Consider the following 23,941-nt stretch of genomic DNA (forward strand, 5'->3'; position numbering starts at 1 on the left):
TTGCTATTGTTATTTTACTGCAGCTCTTTAATTACTTGTTACTTTTATTTCTTATTCTTACTCATATATTTTTTTAACTGCATTGTCGATTAGGGGCACATAAGTAAGCATTTCACTGTAAGGGCTACACCTGTTGTATTCGGCCCATGTGACTAATCAAATTTTATTTTATTTTATTTGATCTACCACAAACCTCATGGTACCTTATTGCTATTAGAAACTGGTTACCAACGTAATTAGAGCAGTAAAAATAAATGTTTTGTCATACCCATGGTATATGGTCTGATATACCACAGCTGTCAGCCAATAAGCATTCAGTGCTCGAACCACCCAGTTTAAAAACAGCTTGTCATGACTTCCACCGAAGGTGGCTCCCCTTCCTGTTCGGGCGGCGCTCGGTGGTCGTTGTCACCGGTCTACTAGCTGCCACCGATTCCCTTTTCCTTTTCTGTTGGTTATGTCTTATTGGTTTCACCTGTTTCTCGTTTGGGGTTTGGTTTAGGGCTATTTAAGCCTGTTATGCCCGCCTGCTTTTGTGCGGGCTTGTTTCTCTGTTCTGTTTTGTAGATGCTATTGTTTGTATTTTTAAGGACTGTTTGTGTCCTGTTTTGGGCTGATAATTTATTCGCCTGTTGTTTTGGCATGACCTTTTCTCACCGGAATAAATACGGTTTTCCTTAAAACTCTGCTCTCTGCGCCTGACTCCGCACCCACCACTCCTAGTTACATAACACAGCTATAGTTCCCATGGACCGGTTCATACATTCCACGGCCGGCCCGCTCATTAGGTGGCCGACTATGGCGGCAGATTGACAAGCCGGTATTTTCTGAGCTAAACTGACCAAGACACACCTCCAAGAACAACACAGAATTCTGCCCAAATACAATGACAATTTCTCTCAACCAGTGTCATATGGGCATTTTGCTGATGCCGCCCTTTGATAAGCAGTGCATCTTGTCAAAGGCAGGGGAGCAAAATATTTTGCTTGTCCATTCCCAGCTCACCTCTCCATGGTGCTGTTGTAGAGACGCAGCTCTGCAAAGCTCCACCAACGTTCCACCAAAAAAAGTATCTAACATCTATCATGTAGCAGGTATAGGATATGGTCAGTGTGTCACGCCCTGACCGTAGAGAGCTTTTTATGTCTCTATTTTGGTTTGGTCAGGGTGTGATTTGGGCGGGCATTCTATGTCTTTTTTTTATGTTTTGTATTTCTTTGTATTGGCCGGGTATGGCTCTCAATCAGGTACAGCTGTCTATAGTTGTCTCTGATTGGGAGCCATACTTAGGTAGCTTTTTCCCACATGGGTTTTGTGGGTAGTTATTTTCTGTTGAGTGTTTGCACCTTACAGGATTGTTTCGGTTTAATTTATTCTTTTGTTATTTTGTATTAGTGTTCAGTTCAATAAATAAACATGAACACTTACCACGCTGCGCTTTGGTCCGACTACTCTTCCTCATCTGACGACGAAAATCGTTACAGAACTACCCACCACAAACGGCTAAGCAGCGTGGTAACAGGGAGCAGGGGGTTCAGGACTCCTGGACATGGGAGGAGATATTCGACGGACAGGGACCCTGGAGACAGGCTGGGAAATATCGCCGCTCGCAAGAAGAACTGGAGGCAGCTAAAGCTGAGAGGCGGCGATATGAAGCAAGGCAGCGCAACAGGCACGAGAGACAGCCCCAAAAACATTTTTTGGGGGGGCACACGGGGAGATTGGCGGAGTCAGGCGAGAGACCTGAGCCAACTCCCCGTGCCTACCGGAAGCAGCGTGGTACTGGTCAGGCACCGTGTTATGGGGTGAAGCGCACGGTGTCCCCAGTGCGGTACATGCCAGCCCCCCGCAAGTGCCATGCAAGAGTGGGCATCCAGCCAGGGCGGATTGTGCCAGCTCAGCGCGTTTGGTCTCCGGTGCGCTGTTTCGGCCCAACGTATCCTGCGCCGGCTCTGCGTACTGTGTCTCTGGGGCGTTGGGAGGGCTCAGTTCTCCCTATGCCTGTGAAAGTGGGCATTGAGCCTAAGGGAGAGGTGCGAGTGTTAAGCACCAGATCTCCAGTGCTCCCCCACAGCCCGGTTCGACATGTGCCTGCACTCCGGAGGGGCAGGGCTAAAGTGGGCATTCAGCCTGGAGGAGTGGTGCCAAGGCTGCGCACCAGAGCTCCAGTGCTCCCCCACAGCCCGGTTCATCCGGTGCCTCCTCCACGCACCAGGCCTCCTGTAGGTCTCCCCAGCCTGGTGGGCCCTGTGGCAGCCCCACGCACCGGGCTGTCTCTGCGTCTCCTCCCTCCAGAGTCACCCTCCAGTCCGGAGCCTCCAGTGTCACCCTCCAGTCCGGAGCCTCCAGTGTCGCCCTCCAGTCCGGAGTGTCCAGAGGCGCCCTTCAGTCCGGAGTGTCCAGAGGCGCCCTTCAGTCCGGAGAGTCCAGAGGCGCCCTTCGGTCCAGAGGCGCCCTTCGGTCCAGAGGCGCCCTTCGGTCCAGTAGCCCATGCCCACCCAATTTTACCTACCTCATCCCCATACTGTTTTTATTTATTTACTTTTCTGCTCTTTTGCACACCAATATCTCTACCTGTACATGACCATCTGATAATTTATCACTCCAGTGTTAATCTGCAAAATTGTAATTATTCGCCTACCTCCTCATGCCTTTTGCACACAATGTATATAGACTCTCTTTTTTTTCTACTGTGTTATTGACTTGTTAATTGTTTACTCCATGTGTAACTCTGTTGTCTGTTCACACTGCTATGCTTTATCTTAGCCAGGTCGCAGTTGCAAATTAGAACTTGTTCTCAACTAGCCTAGCTGGTTAAATAACGGTGAAATAAATAATAAAATCCCCAGTCAGAGCTCGTTTTTTTCCGAGGTCCCAGTTGCCTTAAACTCAATGAAGTCTGAGATTTCCCAATTCCCCAATTGAAAGTGACAGTAGTCATGCTGGATTAACAGCAGACTTGAACCACACATCCACTCCACTGAATAGCAGGCTAGTGATTGCTTTGCAACGCTTGCAGTTAGCCACTGATTCCTTCCAAACCACTCAATGTTGAATTTGCGATTTTCCAACTCGTTGTGTAATGTTTATGTCCAATGCCTGATGAGCACCGATACGTTTTATCTATAATATCTCTTCATAATTTATCTTCATATGACAAGGATTGTAAAGGATTTGCCAGTAGATTGTCGACTTGATTCATGATGATGACTGCTACATGTAGCTTTCTAGCTAAGGTTTTGGAAATATGATTTTGACATGACCAGTCCAATCAATGATACTATAGATATAAGGTGATTTGACGCAATTCGATCTGTGGCCAATGACCTTGAGCTTTCTTGTCTGAAGACTGTTGACACCTTGAGGAAGCCATAGAAAAAGGAATCTGGTTGATATCCCTTTAAATGGAGCAATGGGAGGCTATGGAACATGGAGTTTTCAAACTAGAAGCCACTTCCTGGTTTGATTTTTCTCAGGGTTTCGCCTGCAGAATCAGTTCTGTAATATTCACAGACAATATTTGGACAGTTTTGGAAACTTTAGAGTGTTTTCTATCCTAATATGTCAATTATATGCATATTCTAGAATCTGTTCCTGAGAAACTTTGGGAACGTTATTTTTCCAAACATAAAAATAGTGCCCCCTAGCTTCAAGAGGTTAATCCAAAACAACCTGCAAAACCGGGAAAAAAACAACATATATACATAAAAATGTCTCCATATATTTTTTTAGCTAAACAGTTGGGGCTCTGCCCCACCTGCCCTGAATGACGGGTCGCCACTGAAAAATAATGCAAATCTCCGTTGCCATAGAGGCAGGGACCCTGGAAACACGAGACACAGACGCTCATATAGAGAAGCCATGTGTGTCATAAAAGCATGGCCTTCGGCCTCACTGTGGGTATGTCTCAGGTACACTGAGGAGTCAGCGATTACCCTCTGGCCCAGAGCTAATCTAGAGAAACACTGGGTGCATGATTCTGCAGAGCAAACACACGCATGCATGCACGCACACACACACACGCACACAACCCTGACCCTGGTCATTTCTTATTTTCACTACACCACTACCATGCACATGACAATGCCTCCTATTCCAGTGCAGAGTAAGGGATCCAAAGAGGCTCAGATCCACCGCTTAGATTGTTGCCATTGATTCTCTAAACATCTAAGCCTTCCTAAAATTGTAAGGAATATGTGCTGAAGAAAAGATCTAAACAGAAAAATAGCTGTCTCTCTGGTCTTACACAGACATTATGTAAGAGTAACCGTTGGCTCTTTGGCAGTGCTCTAGCAGCAGATGTGAGCTCTGTGTCCTTCTGTGGCTAGATTAATGGGCTGAAGGATTCCCCCAGTTATAAAGAATGGACTGGACTGACACTAGGATCCGGTGCAGGGAGCTGGAGCTCGCACAGTAAGTCCTATAGATGGTCTATGGCTCATTGCCACTCCTTTCTAAGGAGTTTTTCCTAGCCACCGTGCTTCTACACCTGCATTGCTTGCTGTTTGGGGTTTTAGGCTGGGTTTCTGTACAGCACTTTGAGATATCAGCTGATGTACGAAGGGCTATATAAATACATTTGATTTGATTTGATTGCCCACACACGCTCGCACGCTCGCACACACGCATGCACACACACGCACACGCACACACACACACACACACACATACACACACGTACGTACAGATGCTCTCACAAACACATACAAATTAATGCAGGAATATGAACACGCATGCTCACACACACACATTCACTGACATTCTCTCTCACTCTCTCTCTCTCTCTCTCTCTCTCTCCCTCCCCTCTTTCTCTCTCCTTCACTCTGGCATTTAATCCACTATGAATAATTAATGTGTACGCCTACTATTGGCCATGACCTGGCACTACACCCTTCATACACTGTTTGTCCCACCTTGATATAGTACATGAATAAATAACCCCCTCCTAAGATAATAGCCCAGCTTGTAATATAATATAGTCATCTCATACTCCTGGAGCTCCACCCTTGATCGCTTGATTGTGACCATGTGAGACTGTCAGTGTCACTTCACTTCAGTCATGTGCTCCACTATGTGCAGATCCCACTACAGCTGTTCTATCCCGGATGAACAAGGGACAATAATATACCTCTTTAACCCTAACCTTAATCAATTTGACCATTTGTGATCCAAAAGCATCACCTTTTATTTATAAAATTAGAATGCAGCCCCATCAAAAATAATGTATTTGGCATAACAATCCTTCCCCTTGTCTGATTACCAGCATGTCAAGCACCCTTCACTGGCAGCTAACTGATTGGAAACAGGCCCCCCAAAAATTCTCTCCTCTGAATGACATTACAGAACACACCAATCTAATCTACTTTGGCACAGTCTCCGTTTCTTAATGTTATACCAATTTTAAGTGTCCCATTGTTTGCTCTGCAGTAACATGCACCCTATGGTCTGGAGCTGAGCGGAAGTCACTAATTGACTGTGTGGATATGTCAATGTAGACGTTCTTTGCTCCCTGTCCCTCCCATTAAAGAATGAAAGGGCAGTGGACACAGTTGTTGAAATACCCTGACTCTGAGGGAGGCTGCAGTAGGTGGATAACGTCACTTGAAAACATCAGCCTGGCAAAAACATACAAAAACCCTTGAAAATCAGTGATGCTCTAGTCATGGCATTGGAAATGCATTATGTGTAGCCTACTATTCATATAGCTGATTCAGACTGCATCAATTGTGGTATGTGTGTTACGCGGAGTGGAACTCAAGAGCAGACTCAGACGAGGAAACTGGGATGAAGTAACCAAGGTATTTATTGCAACACAGGGGGAGATGGAGTGCAGTTCAGGGGAAGCTCGGGTGGGTTGCAGGAAACCATGTGAGGAGGCTGAGGCTGGAGCGAGAAGAGGAGAGGCGAGAAGGATCGGAGGACCAATATGCAGCGTGGTAAGTGTCCATGGTTCTTTTAATAAGAAATACTACACATGAACGACTGAAATACAAAAACAATAAATGTGGAACGAACGAAACCCAAAACAGTCCCGTGTGGCACAAACACTGACACAGGAAACAAACACCCACAAACAGTGAAACCCAGGCTACCTAAGTATGATTCTCAATCAGAGACAACTAATGACACCTGCCTCTGATTGAGAACCATACTAGGCCGAAACATAGAAATCCGCAAATCATAGAAAAACAAACAGACTGCCCACCCCAACTCACGCCCTGACCATACTAAATAATGACAAAACAAAGGAAATAAAGGTCAGAATGTGACAGAGAGGGGTTGGGACAACAGGGTAAGCAGGTCCGGAGGGGAATCCAAGGGAGCAGTAGAGTGGGGAATCCAGGACAGTAGCAGGATGACGAGACGTGGCACTGGAGACAGGGACCAGAGTCAGAGCAGGCAGAACTGTAGCGGAGGGGAAAACAGCGTTAGGCAAGAAAAAACGGCACAAAGGGTCTGAATAGTAAAAACAGCTAGAACCATACTGTCTGAGCAGAGATTACGATCTGGCAGTGTGGAAGTGGCAGGGCTGAGTATTTGTAGAGGTCTTGATTAAGAAACAGGTTGCAGCTGGTGGGGATTTGCTCTGACACCAGAGAGAGGGGGGGGGGGGGGGGTACTGGGGGAGAGGCGGCAGGTGCTTGCTGAATACAGGCGCTAGGTTGTGATACTCTGGAGGAACTGATGACAGGTGCGACGGTTCAGACAAGGCAGGGGAAAGGGCAGAATGTAGACAATGAGTGACAAAATTATCTCCAAGTGGTTACCTTTCCGGCGGTCCAGTCAATCTGTGGGTTGTGTAGCTTTAACCATGGATGGCCAAGAACCGGGGGAGTAAGGATAGTCGATTATGTTGAAACTGATCTTTTCCTGGTGGTTTCCAGAGAGACAGGGACGTTTTTTTCCCACAGACACGGGCGAGGAGCTGTCCGTTGAGAGCGTTGGCATCGAGGGGTGAATCGAGTTGGACAGTGTCCAGGCCCAACTGAGTAACGACACCTCCGTCCAGGAAGCTCTCATTGGTGTCCGAATCGATGAGAGCAGACAGGAAAACCCTGGCTCTGCCACACAAGGTTGCCTTCAAGCAGGGGTCTGGGGAAGATGGGCTGGCGATTTGGCTCAACAGTATATCCCCCACTACTGCCGAGCCTCCTCTTTTGCTGGACGTAGGGAACAATTGGAGACAAAGTGACCAACCTGGCCACAGTATAGGCAGCTCCTAGCGCCAATTCGCCGCTGCCTCGCCTCTGGATAGAGACGGGTCCGGCTGAGCTGCATGGGTTCAGGATCAGGAAGAGCCTTGGAAAGAGATGCAGGAGGAGGACAAGGCGCGGAAGCAGATGTTATGGCGCATGCAACCCTACCTACTCACCATCCAACGTTCACGGAGACGGTTGTCAATGTGGATGGTGAGGGAGATGTGTTCAGCGAGTCCATCAGGCTCATCCCTGGACACCAACTTTAATACTTAATAGTCTCAGTGAGCTCGTTCTGGAATGCTCTCAGCGGCGAGGGTGCGAAACTCACATGCCACCTCAACAACACTATGGGGGCCTTGACGGAGGGACAGGAGTCGTTTAGTGGCATCCTTATTACAGACCGGGTGGTCAAAGACATTCCTCATCTCCTCCGTGAATCGGGAGTAGAAGAAGCAGATGGGGGACTGTCTCTCCCATACCGCTGTGGCCCAGGTAAGCACTGCTCCACGGAGGCAGCCAATCAGGAAGGACATTTTGGCCAGTTCTCTAACATAAGAGTAGGGCCGTTGCTCAAATACTAGTGAACATTGTACTAAAAAGGCTCTGCAAGCTCCGAGGTCTCCATCGTAGCTCTTGGGAGTCAGGACAAATGGCTCTGGGCGAAGGTTCAGCCCTGTAGGTCAGACAGGCTTTGTGAAAACTCCTTGATGTGCTCCAAAAGGGCTTTCAAGGCTTGGTCATGTTGCTTGAGCGTTAATTCACCTGTTTCCATACATTTTTCCTTTTAAAACATTTTTACAAAGGAGTTGTTTAATCTAACTGCTTAACTATTTATCTGTACATGGAATTGTATTTGTTTTTATATAACTTTTTTTTCTTCTAATCTTTACAGGAAAATGCCACCGGCAGTATCTGATGTGTGGAAACATTTCTCTGCAGCTAATGTAGAAGGGAAAGCTGTGTACATTTGAAAATTCTGTGCCAAATCATATGTGAAAAATGCAACAAAGACGCAGAATCATCTGGCCAAGTGCATGAAGTTCCCTCAATGCTCACACCAAGCAAACTCTGACAAAAGTCCCTCTACTTCAATTTGAGGTGAAAATTATGAATCAGACACCTTATCGATAGCAACAGCTCACAGGTCCTCCTGGAATAAGACGTTTTTTTGACTCAGTGGAGGAACGTAGTAAGAGAAATGCTGATGAATGTCTTGCTCGAGCTGTGTATGCAACTGGTTCACCTCTGATGCTCACAGGCAATGTGTATTGGAAGAGATTTCTGAATGTTCTTCGCCCAGCATACACCCCTCCAACCAGACATGCTTAATCTACTCATTGCTGGATGCAGAGCTCAAGTGAAGGTCAAGCAAATCATAGAGAAAGCAGACTGTATCGCAATCATCTCGATTGGTTGAATGTTCGTGGGCAATGAATAATTAACTAAATCATCTCCACCCCTCAACCAGTATTCCACAAGAGCACAGACACAAGTGACAACAGACACACCGGTCTCTACATTGCAGATGAGCTGAAGGCAGTCAATGACCTTTGACCACAGAAGGTATTTGCACTAGTGACAGACAATGCTGCGAACATGAAGGCTGCTTAGACTAAAGTGGAGGAGTCCTACCCTCACATCACACCCATTGGCTGTGCTGCTCATGCATTGAATCTGCTCCTCAAGGACATCAAGGCACTGAAAACAATGGATACACTCTACAAGAGAGCCAAGGAAATGGTTAGGTATGTGAAGAGTCATCAAGTTATAGCAGCAATCTACCTCACCAAGCAAAGTGAGAAGAATAAGAGCACCACAATGAAGCTGCCCAGCAACACCCGTTGGGGTGGTGGTGTCATCATGTTTGACAATCTCCTGGAGGAGAAGGAGTCTCTCCAATAAATGGCCATATCACAGTCTGCCGATATGGACAGCCCCATCAAGAGGATCCTCCTGGATGATGTATTTTGGGAGAGAGTGGTAAGCAGCCTGAAACTCCTGAAACCTATAGCAGTAGCCATTGCATGGATTGAGGGAGACGATGCCATCCTGTCTGATGTTCAGACTCTGCTAGCAGATGTAAGAGAAGAAATCCGTACTGCCCTGCCCACTTCACTGTTTCTCAAAGCTGAGGAAACTGCAGTTCTGAAATCAATTAAAAAGCGTGAAGACTTCTGCCTGAAGCCCATACACGCCGCAGCGTACATGTTGGACCCCAAGTATGTTGGCAAGAGCAGCCTGTCTGGTGCAGAGATCAACAACGCCTACAACGACTGTCATCAATGTCAGTAAGACCAAGGATCTGTTTGTGGACTACAGGAGAAAGAGGGGAAAGCACACCCCCATCCACATTGACAGCGCTGTAGTGGAGCAGGTTGAGAGCTTCTACTGTCTTAGCGTCCACATCCCTATGGACTTAAATATGGTCCGCACAGTCGTGAAGAGGACCCCTCTTCCCCCTAAGGAGGCTGAAAAGATTTGACATGGGCCCTCGGATCCTCGAAAAGTTCTACAGCTGCACCATCGAGAGCATCTTGACTGGCTCCATCACCACTTGGTATGAGAAATGCACCACCATTGTTATCTCTGACAAGAAATATCATCAACCCAATGAATCATACCATTTTTCTGTGGTACTATAAATACAGAAAGATATTCATGAAATAACAACATTGCAACGGCACTATACAATGAAGGACATTTAATCGTTTGCACTCGTAATAGTTGCATTGTTCTAGCGATGCTTGTTAGAGAGCAGTTTTAAAAGTCTTGTGAATGTGTATGTGAAGATGATGAGGGCCATATTGCCTAACATGCAGTAAATACGAATTACAATGAGACATCTTCAAGTAAATACAGTTATAGAAATACACTTCTTCAATTAGCTTTAGGATTTTGATCACGCTATTCTGCATGTCATTTAATATTTTTATTTTTTTACAGCTCTATTATTGAGGATGTCCATGTGCAGGGTAAGCTGCTTTAGAGATAAGATAAGGTAAGGTAATTAACATACTGAATTCTCGTCCATTTATTACCCATGATTTCCTGTCATTTCCTCAACTTGACTTTGATCATTTTCTTACGTAAAGTTTAGCAGAATGTTTTGTGCAAAGGAGACTGTACATGAATTCTATATCACAACACATCAGGCTCAGAGCAAGAGTGTCACATTGTGTATTCATACCAATAAAGTTGAAAGTGAAGTTTCATTTGCATTTCCATGGCGTCCATTATCGTAAGAGTCAATAAAACTCATGAAGGGAGAGAGAGTTTTCTGCTGTACTGACACTGGCTTATGCATTGGGGGCAAATTATCGCATGAGTCATTCACTTACATTTTACATGGTTTTCAATTCCATGATTTAATAAGTTTCTTTTGTGTTACATGTGCTTGCAGCTTCAGTCAGGAAACAGCCCATGCACGGGTTTGCATTGGGTTTAAGCCTTATGGGAAATAACTGTAAATTATAAAGGCTTGTTCTGTGAGAACACGGCTGAAAGAGGCCTGTGTCAGGCAGTGGTTTTCCAGATGTGTTGGTCCAGTTGTGCTGCAAACACTTTGTTGAGATGAGATCAGTATTTTCAGTGCTGCTGGAACACAACTTTTAAGCCTCAGAGACACCTCTCATGCTCTTTAGAGTCAAAGCAGGTGACACCAGGCACTTCCTGCCAGACATCTGCAGTTAACTGGCCAGTTGTAAACAACTCTTCTAAAGTACAAACTCTAACTGCCTACTGGTGGATCCAGACAATATACAGTGGGGCAAAAAAGTATTTAGTCAGCCACCAATTGTGCAAGTTCTCCCACTTAAAAAGATGAGAGAGGCCTGTAATTTTCATCATAGGGCCAAAATACCAGCAACAGTGTGTGAAAACCTTGTGAAAACTTACAGAAAACGTTTGACCCCTGTCATTGCCAACAAAGGGTCTATAACAAAGTACTGAGAAACTTTTGTTATTGACCAAATACCATAATTTGAAAATAAATTCATAAAAAATCCTACAATGTGATTTTCTGGATTTTTTTTCTCTCATTTTGTCTGTCATAGTTGAAGTGTACCTATGATGAAAATTACAGGCCTCTCTCATATTTTTAAGTGGGAGAACTTGCACAATGGTGGCTGACTAAATACTTTTTTGCCCCACTGTATATGTTTAGGAAGTGAGGATCACAAAAGCTCATACTCTGAAATACCAATTTTTGATGATTTATTTTATATTTATATATATTTCACCTTTATTTAACTAGGTAGGCCAGTTGAGAACAAGTTCTCATTTACAACTGCAACCTGGCCAAGATAAAGCAAAGCAGTGCAACAAAAACAACACAGGGGCACACATGGGATACACATGGGATAAACAAACATACAGTCAATAACAAAAAAGAAAACATCTCTATACAGTGTGTGCAGTAAGGAGGTAAAGGCAATAAATAGGCCAATAGTGGCAAAGTAGTTTCAATTTAGCAATATACACTGGAGTGATATATGTGCAGATGAGGATGTGCAAGTAGAAATAATGGTGTGCAAAAGAGCAGAAAAACAAAAACAAATACGGGGATGAGGTAGGTAGTTGGTTGGATGGGCTATTTACAGATGGGCTGTGTATAGCTGCAGCGATCAGCTATACAGCAGCTATAAGCTGCTCTGACAGCTGACCTTAAAGTTAGTGAGGGAGATATGTCTCTCTCACTAACTCGTTCCAGTCACGCTCCAGTCATTGGCTGCAGAGAACTGGAAGGAAAGGCGGCCAAAGGGGAAATTGGCTTTGGAGGTGACCAGTGAACTATACCTTCTGGAGCGTGCTACAGGTGAGTGCTGCTATGGCGACCAGTGAGCTGAGATAAGGCGGAGCTATACCTAGCAAAGACTTATAGATGACCTGGAGCCAGTGGGTTTGGCGACGAATATGTAGCGTGGTCCAGCCAACGAGAGCATACAGGTCGCAGTGGTGGGTAATATATGGGGCTTTGGTGACAAAACAGATGGCACTGTGATAGACTCCATCGAATTTGCTGAGTAGAGTGTTGGAGGCTAATTTGTAAATGACATCGCCAAAGTCAGGGATCGGTAGGATATATTGTGAAATTAATGATAACCGATTCAACTTCTTTAATAAACTTCTATATATTTTTTCATTATCTTATTCCTGAGCACTAATTGGTTAGCCAGCATCTGCCTCCTCAATTTATACTGCAGACTGATCAATTCCTGCAGGCTCAGCTGCCTGGCCTGCAGCATCTTCCTGATGAAATGGCAGCACTGCTGAAAAGTTCCATTCACACTCAAGTTCCAAGGAAATCTTTCCTAACCCTAGTTATTTTATTGTGCAATTATAGTCTACTACACCCAGTTACTATGCAGATTGTGGCCACGTAAAAGAGGAAATGGTCACTTGGATGTTTAGTCCACCATTTACAAAGCAGTATGGTATGATAAGGACATCAGTAGACAGACATATTGATCCAGGATCCAAGAGAATTTGGATTGTTATTGAGTTGGATGATCAATTGTGCAAATACTCTTGGTAGAAACCATTCAACCACTTAAAAACGGGTAATTTCCCCCCTACTTATTTACAATGAACAATACATTATCATCTCAAGATTTAGCTGAGTAAGCAGCTGGTTTGTCATTGTGTCAGAAGAGGTACTACTACAGTGCTTGGGAAATGGACAGGATGGAGCTGTGTTGACTAATAAAATAAAACTTAACAGAAAGGTCCTGATGAAATGTGAGATGAGCCGGTTCTCAACTAGTAGATCTGTGGCAAGCCCTGTTTGACATAGGAGGGCAAATGAATCAAAGTGTTTCATATTACCTGCACATACACACAAGAGGAGTAACATGAATTGTTTATGCAGGTTCGTACATAAAACATTCTCAATTCCGGCAGGAAAGGCGTTGATGTCCTCCTTAACTCGATTTAATGAAAAGGTGAAAAACACGGGGAAATATCCATATGTTCATTATGAAACACCATTTCCCACTACCAGGCTAATGATAGTCCTGGATGTTGCGTATCGCATTGAGCCGGACCTCAACCCCATCAAACGCCGTTGGGATTAATTGAAACGCCGACTGCGAGCCAGGCATAAATGCCCGACCTCACTAATAATGCTATTGTGGCTGAATGGAAGCAAGGCCGGTCTGGACTGCACGAAATCTGAACCAAACATAGACGTCTATGATTCGTTCAGATTTGGTCCGGAACAAAAACCAATGTCCATGGACGTGGAAATCAAGGCCGGTCCGCAACTTCACATACAAAAAAACACATACAAAAGGCGTAGGTATCGATCCATGCTTATTGAGGTGTATCCTAACAGTATTGCCTGAAATTGAATTATATGTGGTAAGCCTACATTACCACCAAAAAACGACACCCGGAAAGGACCAAAAAAAGACGTGCTTGTGCTTACTGGTGTGTAGACCACAATGGAATTTTATGAATGAATGCCCATCGTCTGTAAAACAGGGCATGGCATTATTACCCAACTTTATCAGGAGTATTCGCGAGCCTATTTGCAATGTATTTACACAGCGGCAAATTCAGAATTTTAACTAGGCAAGTCATTTAAGAAGAGATCCTTATTTTCAATGACAGCGGATCAACTGCCTTGTTCAGGGGTAGAACGACATATTTTTACCTTGTCAGCTCGGGGATTCGAGTCCAACGCTCTAACCACTAGGCTACCTGCCGCCCCAATTAATCGGCTTGTCAAAAATTGAAGGATACAAATCACTGATCATGACAATGGGGTGAAATTCCTGGACAACAGTCGTTATCGTCCATTCCATATTGTCCATTTTCATTTGACATGTCCTGTTTTTAGGATATGTTGTTTGTTAACATAACAGGGCATTGTTTTTATTTGATTGAGCGTCATTTAGGTTAGGTTATTTGATTGGAGAATCCGGCATGATGTAAAAAGTGTCCCTCTCATTACATTTTATCTCCAGCCTGTAAGCTACAGAAAAGGCCACATTCTCTTTCTACCATATTTATATAGCTAATGTGCAGCCTCCCTGTCCTGGTGCACTGCACAAGTAGCTAGATAAGTGTTCTATCTAGCCAAGACGTCATTACCAGAGAAATCGCGGGCTTTAGCGCGTGACCATCTGACTGGCTAGGAGACCTGGCTCACCAGCTAGTCAGGTATTTAGTTACATTGGAACAGCAACCACAGGTGTACACTGAAAATACATAATTTCATTAAATGTAACTTCATTAAAACTAATTATTTTTTGAGGACGATGCTTTAGTTGTTGCTTATCTAGCTAGCTAAGTTAGCTACTAAAACTGAAATAGCTATTGATAACAATTGCTTTAGCTAAGGTCAGTTACGTTAGCTAGCTAAGTTAGGCCCTGTTAACCTTAGCTAACATTAGCAAAAAGTGGTCTGATGTTTTGTGGCTACAGGTGGCTGGCAAGCTAGTTCTAACTATTTTACATTTTATGAATTCATTAGATTCTTTGAGTGGACACTGCAATAAGATGAGAAGATATGAAATGCAGCAGGCCAGACCTACTGCAGGTTTGTGTAATTGAAATGTGAGTTGGGCTGATGGCTGCATTCATGAAATAAACTGATTGTCAGGTATAGGTTGTTTCCTTTCCAGGCTGCCTCTCTGTGCCTCTGTTTACCCAGAAGAAAAGGAGCAGGCTGCCTTTGACATCCAATCCCTCTGAGAATGAATTCTGCTCCAGCAATGAATACATGTCCACACACAGCGCTGTTTCATCCAACAACATATCTGGTAAGATAAATAGGCTACTTCGTGTTTTTCAGTAGTAGCTATAATCATGTGTGATTCATAAATGTGGCTTTTATCAATTTATTCTGGATTTTCAAAGCGAGAGAGATATCCAAGTCACTAGACGGCACTACACGAGGAAAAATGCAATTTTGCTGCCCATATCAATGCTTTAACAGAACATTTTTTATAATACTTTCTACCTCTGCTCAGGTAACACAGAATATTTCCAAGATCAAGACCCAAGCTGTCCTGCACCTGCTGCTCAGAACAGTCAGTGGAACAGACAAGGCAACCAGCATCAGTCTCAACCACAGTTTCAGTATCCAAACAGTCGACTTGCACCTGAACCCGTGAGAAGAAACTTTGCACCTCTACCACACCCATATAAAGCTGTCAATACAGGGTATGGTCAGTTGATAGGTCTCTGGAGCTCTCTGTAGAGGCAGTTATTATAGATGCATAATAAAAAAAATGTTTGCAGTGCACATTTAAAAGTTAACCTGCAGATAAACAGGGTCTATATATTGTATAGTAAGTACAGTTTTAGAGAGATGGGTTTTTTGGGGTTGTCTGGTGGTTATGCAACACATAAACCAGTCGTATCACTTATATTGCATATGTTCAGTCCGCAGATGGGACAGCAACAGCCACCAGTGAGGCAGGACTCCAGAGCCCCTATAAACCCCAGACAGAGCAACTACAACGGCCCTTGTAGCAGTGGGAACACACAGAGCAAGCCAGTACCCCCAGGTAGCTACTCTCATATGGGTCAGCAGCAGCAGTCTGGCTACAGACAGGGACAGGCCAACCCACCAGAGCCTCCTCTCTGCTCCCAGCAGTCTACACCCATTACCACAACAAGCAGACCAACTCCTGGTCCTCCAAACAGACCAACTCCTAGTCCTGGACCACAGCAGCAGAAGCAGAACACATCCTGGAAGTTTAAAATTACCACCAACACTGGGCTACAGAAACAGCTGATGGACAGAGACATATATCAAACTCAAAATACCTCTCAGTCTCAGGTACAACATGTAAGTAATCTGTGCTAATTGTAACTTATATAGTGTAACATACTGCAGGAAAACTCAGGTTTTCATTGATTACTTACCATAAAATAACTTTGATATAGCTTTCATATTTAACCCAATTGTAAATCTTTAATCTAGTTAAAAATGACAGCTCATACAGTAACGTTGCATCCTTAATATAATTTATTATGCGAGACTTGTAAATGTTGTTGTTCAATGCTAGAGCAGGTATTAAAGCATTCATGTTTCCTATGTTGGGAAGACACCACCTGTGTTCCAGATCAAACCAGCAACTGAGAACTCTTTGAGGATCCTGACTGCTGTCATTGATGGCATGAGACACTGGAGCCAGTTCAAGGACAGTGCTCCGTACCTATTTGAGATTTTCGGTTAGTTTTCAGTTTGTCTCTTCACTAACATTGTATTTACCGTTACCTGTACTGTATTTACAAAATGTTTGTATTTATTCTATTCTATGTTCGTCCCACAGCTACTCTTGACTCTGCAGTCACCTCCGGGTCTCATGGAGCTAAGAACTTCCTCATGAGAGATGGGAAAGAGGTGGTGCAGTGTGTCTTCTATGAAAATGTGAGTAAGAAAAACACTTCCTCTTTAATAGGAAAGGGAGACATACAATAGCAGGCCAAGGGCTGTCGAGTTAGTCAGAGGACAACATTATATTACTTCATGTTCACCAAATGAATTGGAGTGTTTTTTAAGGCGATAAAAAATGTAATCTTAAAAAGGCAGTTATTTTAAACATAAAGAACTTTGTAGATTATAATTTTCTTTCCACATGATTCTTACCAGCTGCTACTGATCATCAGCATTATAAAGCAGTAGTTTGTTTTGACTGGAGGATATGGATTCTCAAATCATACTGTATCTCCAGGGTGGATACCCAATATGTTACGTTTACAGTGTTGTGGAGGATGTATACCCTTTGTCTGACCCATCTCTGCTCCATCCCCTCCAGGAGCTGGACCTTCCCAGGCTGATCCGAGGACAGGTGCACCGCTGTGTGGGAAACTACGACCGCACCAGGGACACACTCACCTGCATGTCTGTCAGGGCTGCCCTGCACTCCGAGCAGATGAATGCACAGGAGTCTGTCAAAGCATCGGATGCTGAGATGAGGGGCCTGGTGAAATCACTCAGTGAAGTCTGATCAGAGGCACAGAAACACGTAAAGGGCAATTCAAGGGCAATACAATTGTTTTTTTCCATGGTTCCTTGTGAGTATCACTATATGGCAAGTGTTCTCCTTTTCATTAGAAACTGCGGGATCCTATATTTCAAGCGTTGTCATCTTTATTAGAAACTGAAGGATCCTATATAATGTCCTGCTGTATATACAGTGCCTTCGAAAAGTATTCAGACCCCTTGACCTTTTCAAAATTTTGTTACGTTCGCCTTATTCTAAAATGGATTAAATAGTTTCCCCACTCGTCAATCTACATACACAATACCCCATAATGACTAAGCAAAAACAGGTTTTTAGAAATGTTTGCTAATTTATAAAAAACTTAAATATTATTCAGACCTTTTACTCAGTATTTGTTGAAGCACCTTTGGCAGCGATTACAGCATCAAGTCTTCTTGGGTTTGACACTACAAGCTTGGCACACCTGTATTTGGAGAGTTTCTCCCATTCTTCTCTGCAGAACCTCAAGCTCTGTCAGGTTGGATGAGGGGGGGGCGTTGTTGCACAGCTATTTTCAGGTCTCTCCAGAGATGTTCGATCGGGTTCCAAGTCCGGGCTCTGGCTGGGCCACTCAAGGACATTCAGAGACTTGTTCCCGAAGCCACTCCTGCGTTGTCTTGGCTGTGTGCTTAGGGTTGTTGTCCTGTTGGTGGGTGAACCGTCACTCAGTCCTAGGACCTGAGCGCTCTGGAGAAGGTTTTCATCAAGGATCTGTCTGTACTTTGCTCTGTTCATTTTTGCTTAGATCCTGACTAGTCTCCCAGTCCTTGCCGCTGAAAAACATCCCCACAGCATGATGCTGCCACCACCATGCAGGGATGGTGCCTCGTTTCCTCCAGACGTGACGCTTGGCATTCAGCCTAAATAATTCAATCTTGGTTTCTTCAGACCAAAGAATCTTGTTTCTCATGGTCTGAGAGTCTTTAGGTGCCTTTTGGAAAACTCCAAGTGGGCTGTCATGTGCCTTTTACTGAGGCCACTACCATAAAGGCCTGATTGGCCTGATTGGTGGAGTGCTGCAGAGATGGTTGTCCTTCTGGAAGGTTCTCCCATCGCCACAGAGGAACTCTAGAGCTCCATCGGGTTCTTGGTCACCTCCCTGACCAAGGCCCTTCTCCCCCAATTGCTCAGTTTGGCAAGGCGGCCAGCTCTAGGAAGAGTCTTGGTGATTCCAAATTTCTTCCATTTTAAGAATGATGGAGGCCACTGTGTTCTTGGGGACCTTCAATGCTGAATATTTTTTTTGTGCCTTGACCCAATCCTGTCTCTGAGCTCTATGGACAGTTCCTTCGACCTCATGGCTTGGTTTTTGCTCTGACATGCACTGTCAACTGTGGGACCTTATATAGACAGGTGTGTGCCTTTCCAAATCATGTCCAATCAATTGAATTTACCACAGGTGGACTCCAATGAAGTTGTAGAAACATCTCAAGGATGATCAATGGAAACAGGATGCACCTTGAGCTCAATTTTGAATCTCACAGCAAAGGGTCTGACTACTTGTGTAAATAAGGTATTTCTGTTTTTAATTTGCAAACATTTCTAAAAAACATGTTTTCGCTTTGTCATTATAGGGTATTATGTGATTTATAAAAACAAGAAAGAATTTATTCAATTTTAGAATAAGGCTGTAACGGAACAAAATTTGGGAAAATTCAAGAGGTCTGAATACTATCCGAAGGCACTGTTGATACTTGACATGTTGGAAGATTCTTCCAGGGATGAGTAGCACATGATTCCCCATTATTTTGAAAGAATAGTCAGAACTGTGTTGTTCAAGTGTACAATTTAATCTGCTTGTTATCTGTTTATGACCAGCAACAAATTAAGATTGTGTTTATTAATTTCATAATGTTAAATTATATAATTGTATCTATATATTAGCAGATTATATATTTAATTATTTTTCTTCACATTTTTATATAGTATTATACACATATTTCCAATGTTTCATATGTGTCATTCAGTTTTGGGACACAAATAAAAACCCTTTCTCTTCCTCATTTATGAAACATTTTATTATAAAGAATATTCACAGAACAGCAAACTTTGTCAAGAGACTAGTTTCAGGTTAAACAAACACATTGATGAGGTAATATCTCAAAATATGTATTTCAAAAATGGGGGGCCGTTTTGGATGAAAAGTGAACCCACATACAGTTATTAGTTTATTTACAATCAACATACAATATCACAATGGAAAACCCATAACTACTCTACAACAAAAAAACACTTTCACCAGTGCTGAGACTTGACACACAATGTTTCAACATATCGGGTAACAAATCCTGTGCAGCAAGTGAATCCAGGTCTTTCCCAATATCAAGCACAGTACGAGGTCCTATACAAATACCAATATTTCTTTCCTGGTCTTCTTTTCAAAACATGGCAACACAATTTATAATTGTTTTAATCAAGACTTTTCCCTCTTTGTAAGTAATTTGGCAATTTCCAAAGTTCACACCAGCATTATGCACACACACACACACACACACACACACACACTTTGGAATACAGTATGTATGTAAAATATTTGTTACATTGGCTGTGTAGTGGAGGAAATTATAAAATTTGTCCTTGAAACATGACTAGAATAAAATCATTATATTAGGAGGAATGGGATGGCAAAAACACTAGTCCATTACCTTATCTCAGAATGTAATTATTTGTGTATATTACGTGGTTAATGTGTCAATTGAACACTGATAACTTTGAGCTAAGTTAAATGTGTATAGCTCTCAAGCTCTACCACTCTAATTCTAAATAACATGGTACAGTGGGGCAAAAAAAGTATTTAGTCAGCCACCAATTGTGCAAGTTCTCCCACTTAAAAAGATGAGAGAGGTCTGTAATTTTCATCATAGGTACACTTCAACTATGACAGACAAAATGAGAAAAAAAATCCAGAAAATGACATTGTAGGATTTTTTTATGAATTTATTTGCTAATTATAGTGGAAAATAAGTATTTGGTCAATAACAAAAGTTTATCTCAATACTTTGTTATATGCCCTTTGTTGGCAATGACAGAGATCAAATGTTTTCTGTAAGTCTTCACAAGGTATTCACACACTGTTGCCGGTATTTTGGCCCATTTCTCCATGCAGATCTCCTCTAGAGCAGTGATGTTTTGGGGCTGTTGCTGGGCAACACATACTTTCAACTCCCTCCAAAGATTTACTATGGGGTTGAGATCTGGAGACTGGCTAGGCCACTCCAGGACCTTGAAATGCTTCTTACGAAGCCACTCCTTCGTTGCCCGGGCGGTGTGTTTGGGATCATTGTCATGCTGAAAGACCCAGCCACGTTTCATATTCAATGCCCTTGCTGATGGTAGGCTTTGTTACTTTGGTCCCAGCTCTCTGCAGGTCATTCACTAGGTCCCCCCGTGTGGTTCTGGGATTTTTGCTCACCGTTCTTGTGATCATTTTGACCCCACGGGGTGAGATCTTGCGTGGAGCCGCAGATCGAGGGAGATTATCAGTGGTCTTGTATGTCTTCCATTTCCTAATAATTGCTCCCACAGTTGATTTCTTCAAACCAAGCTGCTTACCTATTGCAGATTCAGTCTTCCCAGCCTGGTGCAGGTCTACAATTTTGTTTCTGGTGTCCTTTGACAGCTCTTTGGTCTTGGCCATAGTGGAGTTTGGAGTGTGACTGTTTGAGGTTGTGGACAGGTGTCTTTTATACTGATAACAAGTTCAAACAGGTGCCATTAATACAGGTAACGAGTGGAGGACAGGAGTTACAGGTCTGTGAGAGCCAGAAACCTTGCTTGTTTGTAGGTGACCAAATACTTATTTTCCACCATAATTTGCAAATAAATTAATTAAAAATCCCTACAATGTGATTTTCTGGATTTTTTTCTCTCATTTTGTCTGTCATAGTTGAAGTGTACCTATGATGGAAATTACAGGCCTCTCATTTTTTTAAGTGGGAGAACTTGCACAATTGGTGGCTGACTAAATACTTTTTTTGCCCCACTGTATATGTCGCAACCTTTTAATTTAGTGATTAAAGTTATTTACCTCTTATGAATAAACTGGAAAAGTGTCAGCAGCATAATTCAACACAAGTACAGTTTGTTCTATCTGTCATTACCTTCAAGCTTTTAGAAGACATACATTTTTTTTCTTCTAGAGAATATTTTAATGTTCAGAAGCACATCTTGAAACGCATACAGGACAAGTACAGCACACACAGAGAAAATAACAAAATTACAACTGTTTTACACTACAATATCCACAGTTAAAGCAGATGTAGATGGTAACCTGATATTAATATTATTGAAGTAACTTGTCTTGGTTCTGTTATAAAGGCACTGGTATGGTCAGAGCAGATCATCTAATCTTGATAAACTGTTTTACTATTAACTAACCACAACTTCATCTGCACTCTAGTCAATCATTTCTAGACAACGCTGTCTTATCTAATTGCCTTTAGCCTGATTTAATGTAGTCCTGAATTATAGTGTATAGCTAATATTGTGTAGTGTTGGGGTCAATTCCAATTTAATGTGAAATTCGAATTCAGTTCTTGAATTCACTCATGAAGTGGAGAATTTACATTGAATTTAATTTTAATTTCAACTATCTTCAAGTTATGGAATTGGAATTAGACTGTTGGACTGCTTGTAAAAACATTTCATCTTTGGAATTGAATTAAATTGGAATTCAATATTTGTACATTTCCCAGTTAATGGAATGAATGCACATAGTATCAAACATTGACTGCATTATTTGTTTTAAATCATTTCAACTTGTATTTCTATATTTCCAGTTTAGCTGGGCGGTCTGAACTGTGACATGATCCGCCTGAGGGAATTGAATTAGAATTTGTGGAATTGTTGAGGATCGTATTGGATAGGGAATTGAATAATTAACATTGGAATTGAAAGGAATTGAATTCTCTAAATTCAAGGACTGGAATCAACGACCTGGACTTTAAATTGAATTAAATAGAATTGACAGGGAAAGGGAATTTAATTAGAATTTGTTGAATTAACCCCAACCCTGGTATTGTGTGGTGTAAAAACTGAAACAATAATGACTTGGGTTAACAAGACAACCATATTAACACTAGGAACTCTGGGAAAAGGTTGGTAGAAGGATGTCATGTCATCCCAACATAAAATGTATAACAAATGCTTTTCATATGTCTTCAAAAGTGAACTATCAGACAAGTATTATATTATTACTATGCACACCTATCTATATTAATTTGTCTTAAAGGCAGGTCAGACGCTTCTATATTGTTTGGTACAGCTCCTTCACTGAAACATATTTATTCAACTCTTTCTTTAGAATTTTTACTGTCCAATAGTCCATTTTAAACCATGTTGAAGATGTAGGCTAAGTCAGATGGTGAGTCCCCAGGGGTCATTTTTCACTGTGCTACATGTCCATCTTATGACATCCATTCAGTCAGTGTTCAATGCTGGATAAAAACGGCATCTGGATCTAAACCTTTATACAATCCACTCTCCTCAAACTCCACTGGACAGAATCATTGATGCGCTCACTGTGTTGAGACCTGAGTCCGTGTTCATATCCTTTCTAATCCTCGCTTTGTCTTGATGTCAAACGGGTCTCTCATTGTCTTTACTGTTCGCCAAATCCGCATTGATCCATTGGAGATAGAAGCATGTCCATGTTTTTTGATAACTGTAGAAATGTCTCATATTGTCTGTTAATCTCAGGCCATACTTTACCTTCTCATTAAGATTCTCCTTATTTTCACACCTTCTCTTTTTGCAAACAACTCCCTGATTATTCTGGAATGATATATTTAATGACCACTCTTATTGCCCACTTAATGTCACCATGGATTCATATTATGGTTCTAGTCCTGACCATCACCCTCTGTCTGGTTACAGTAATATTAAACCAACGTTGTATGTATAACATGATAGGAATGTTTATACGCTGTATACTTCTGTCCATCTGAACAGAGGGAGTTGTTGTCAATCCTTGTGTTTCTTTCAAATGTATTTTTTTTCCAGAAAAGATACTGAATATGAAATAAGTCTAACCAGAAATGCAGTCACAAATTGACAGTAAATGTAAATTAATAGTCATAACAATATGAGTTAACGTTTGACATTATTGGGAGATTTTTTTTTTTACAGAACATAGTTCCATTCAATTAGGTCAATTATTAGATCAAAGAAATAGCTTTTGTATGAAGGAAGACAGTACATAAATGTTGTTCACCGTTGGGTATAGTCTAGTTGTATGTCAGAGGCAGGGCTTTTTAAAATGGCATCCTACTGAAGAAGTGGATGCAGGGGTTTCTCCCATCTCCATCATACAGGGAAGTAGGAAGTACTGTAGCAAACTGACTGGATGAGGTTGGGGAAGGTGGGGTCAGTTGTTGTCCTATAAGAGAGTGGGCAGTGGGGTTGGGGACAGATGCTCCTTTGGTGCGTATTTGGCGAAGAAGGGTAGGAAGAGTGTGAGCATGACGGCGACGATGGCCAGCATGTATCCCCAGCCGATCTGGCAGTCCCCGGCATAGTAGATGTCTGAGTCCCCGCAAAAGGACCTCACCAGGGTGGAGTTCAGCCCAAAGGGATAGACCAGCAGCCCAGACCCCATGATGAACACTGGAAGAGAGAGGAGAGATGAAAGAGGCTTTGGTTACAACAAGGGATACACTCAAATATGTAAGACATGTCATAGTGTTGTGTTTGGTCATGGATTTCATTGTTGAGTATATCTTGAGAGAGCACTGAACATCCCTTATT

At 42.7% G+C, this 23,941-nt stretch overlaps 2 protein-coding genes across 6 annotated transcripts in view; one reads left to right on the forward strand and one right to left on the reverse strand.

The window, feature by feature from the left end:
• Positions 1-13,302: 13,302 nt before the first annotated feature.
• LOC109873380 (spermatogenesis-associated protein 22-like) lies at positions 13,303-17,432 on the forward strand. 5 transcript variants are annotated; one of them, XM_020465034.2, is made up of 8 exons: positions 13,303-14,360; positions 14,674-14,739; positions 14,825-14,962; positions 15,173-15,365; positions 15,588-15,996; positions 16,256-16,382; positions 16,484-16,581; positions 16,970-17,432. In XM_020465034.2, the coding sequence occupies exons 2-8, from the start codon at positions 14,700-14,702 to the stop codon at positions 17,159-17,161; spliced, it is 1,197 nt and encodes a 398-aa protein (XP_020320623.1). In that variant the 5' UTR covers positions 13,303-14,360; positions 14,674-14,699; the 3' UTR covers positions 17,162-17,432. The 5 variants fall into 5 exon arrangements, with proteins under 5 accessions (XP_020320623.1, XP_031663316.1, XP_020320619.1 ...); XM_020465030.2 differs by having other exon boundaries at positions 13,304-14,360; positions 14,809-14,962; XM_031807456.1 differs by having other exon boundaries at positions 13,303-14,739.
• Positions 17,433-21,142: 3,710 nt separating this feature from the next.
• LOC116358163 (transmembrane protein 211-like) overlaps positions 21,143-23,941 on the reverse strand; it is a 160,411-nt gene continuing 157,612 nt past the window's right edge. The window contains exon 3 of the mRNA XM_031808552.1: positions 21,143-23,800. Within this exon, the coding sequence (XP_031664412.1) occupies positions 23,574-23,800 (227 nt within the window). The 3' untranslated portion in view covers positions 21,143-23,573. The remainder of the gene's footprint in view (positions 23,801-23,941) is intronic.

The sequence above is a fragment of the Oncorhynchus kisutch genome, linkage group LG28 (assembly GCF_002021735.2).
Source record: "Oncorhynchus kisutch isolate 150728-3 linkage group LG28, Okis_V2, whole genome shotgun sequence".
In the NCBI taxonomy this organism is placed as follows: domain Eukaryota; kingdom Metazoa; phylum Chordata; class Actinopteri; order Salmoniformes; family Salmonidae; genus Oncorhynchus; species Oncorhynchus kisutch.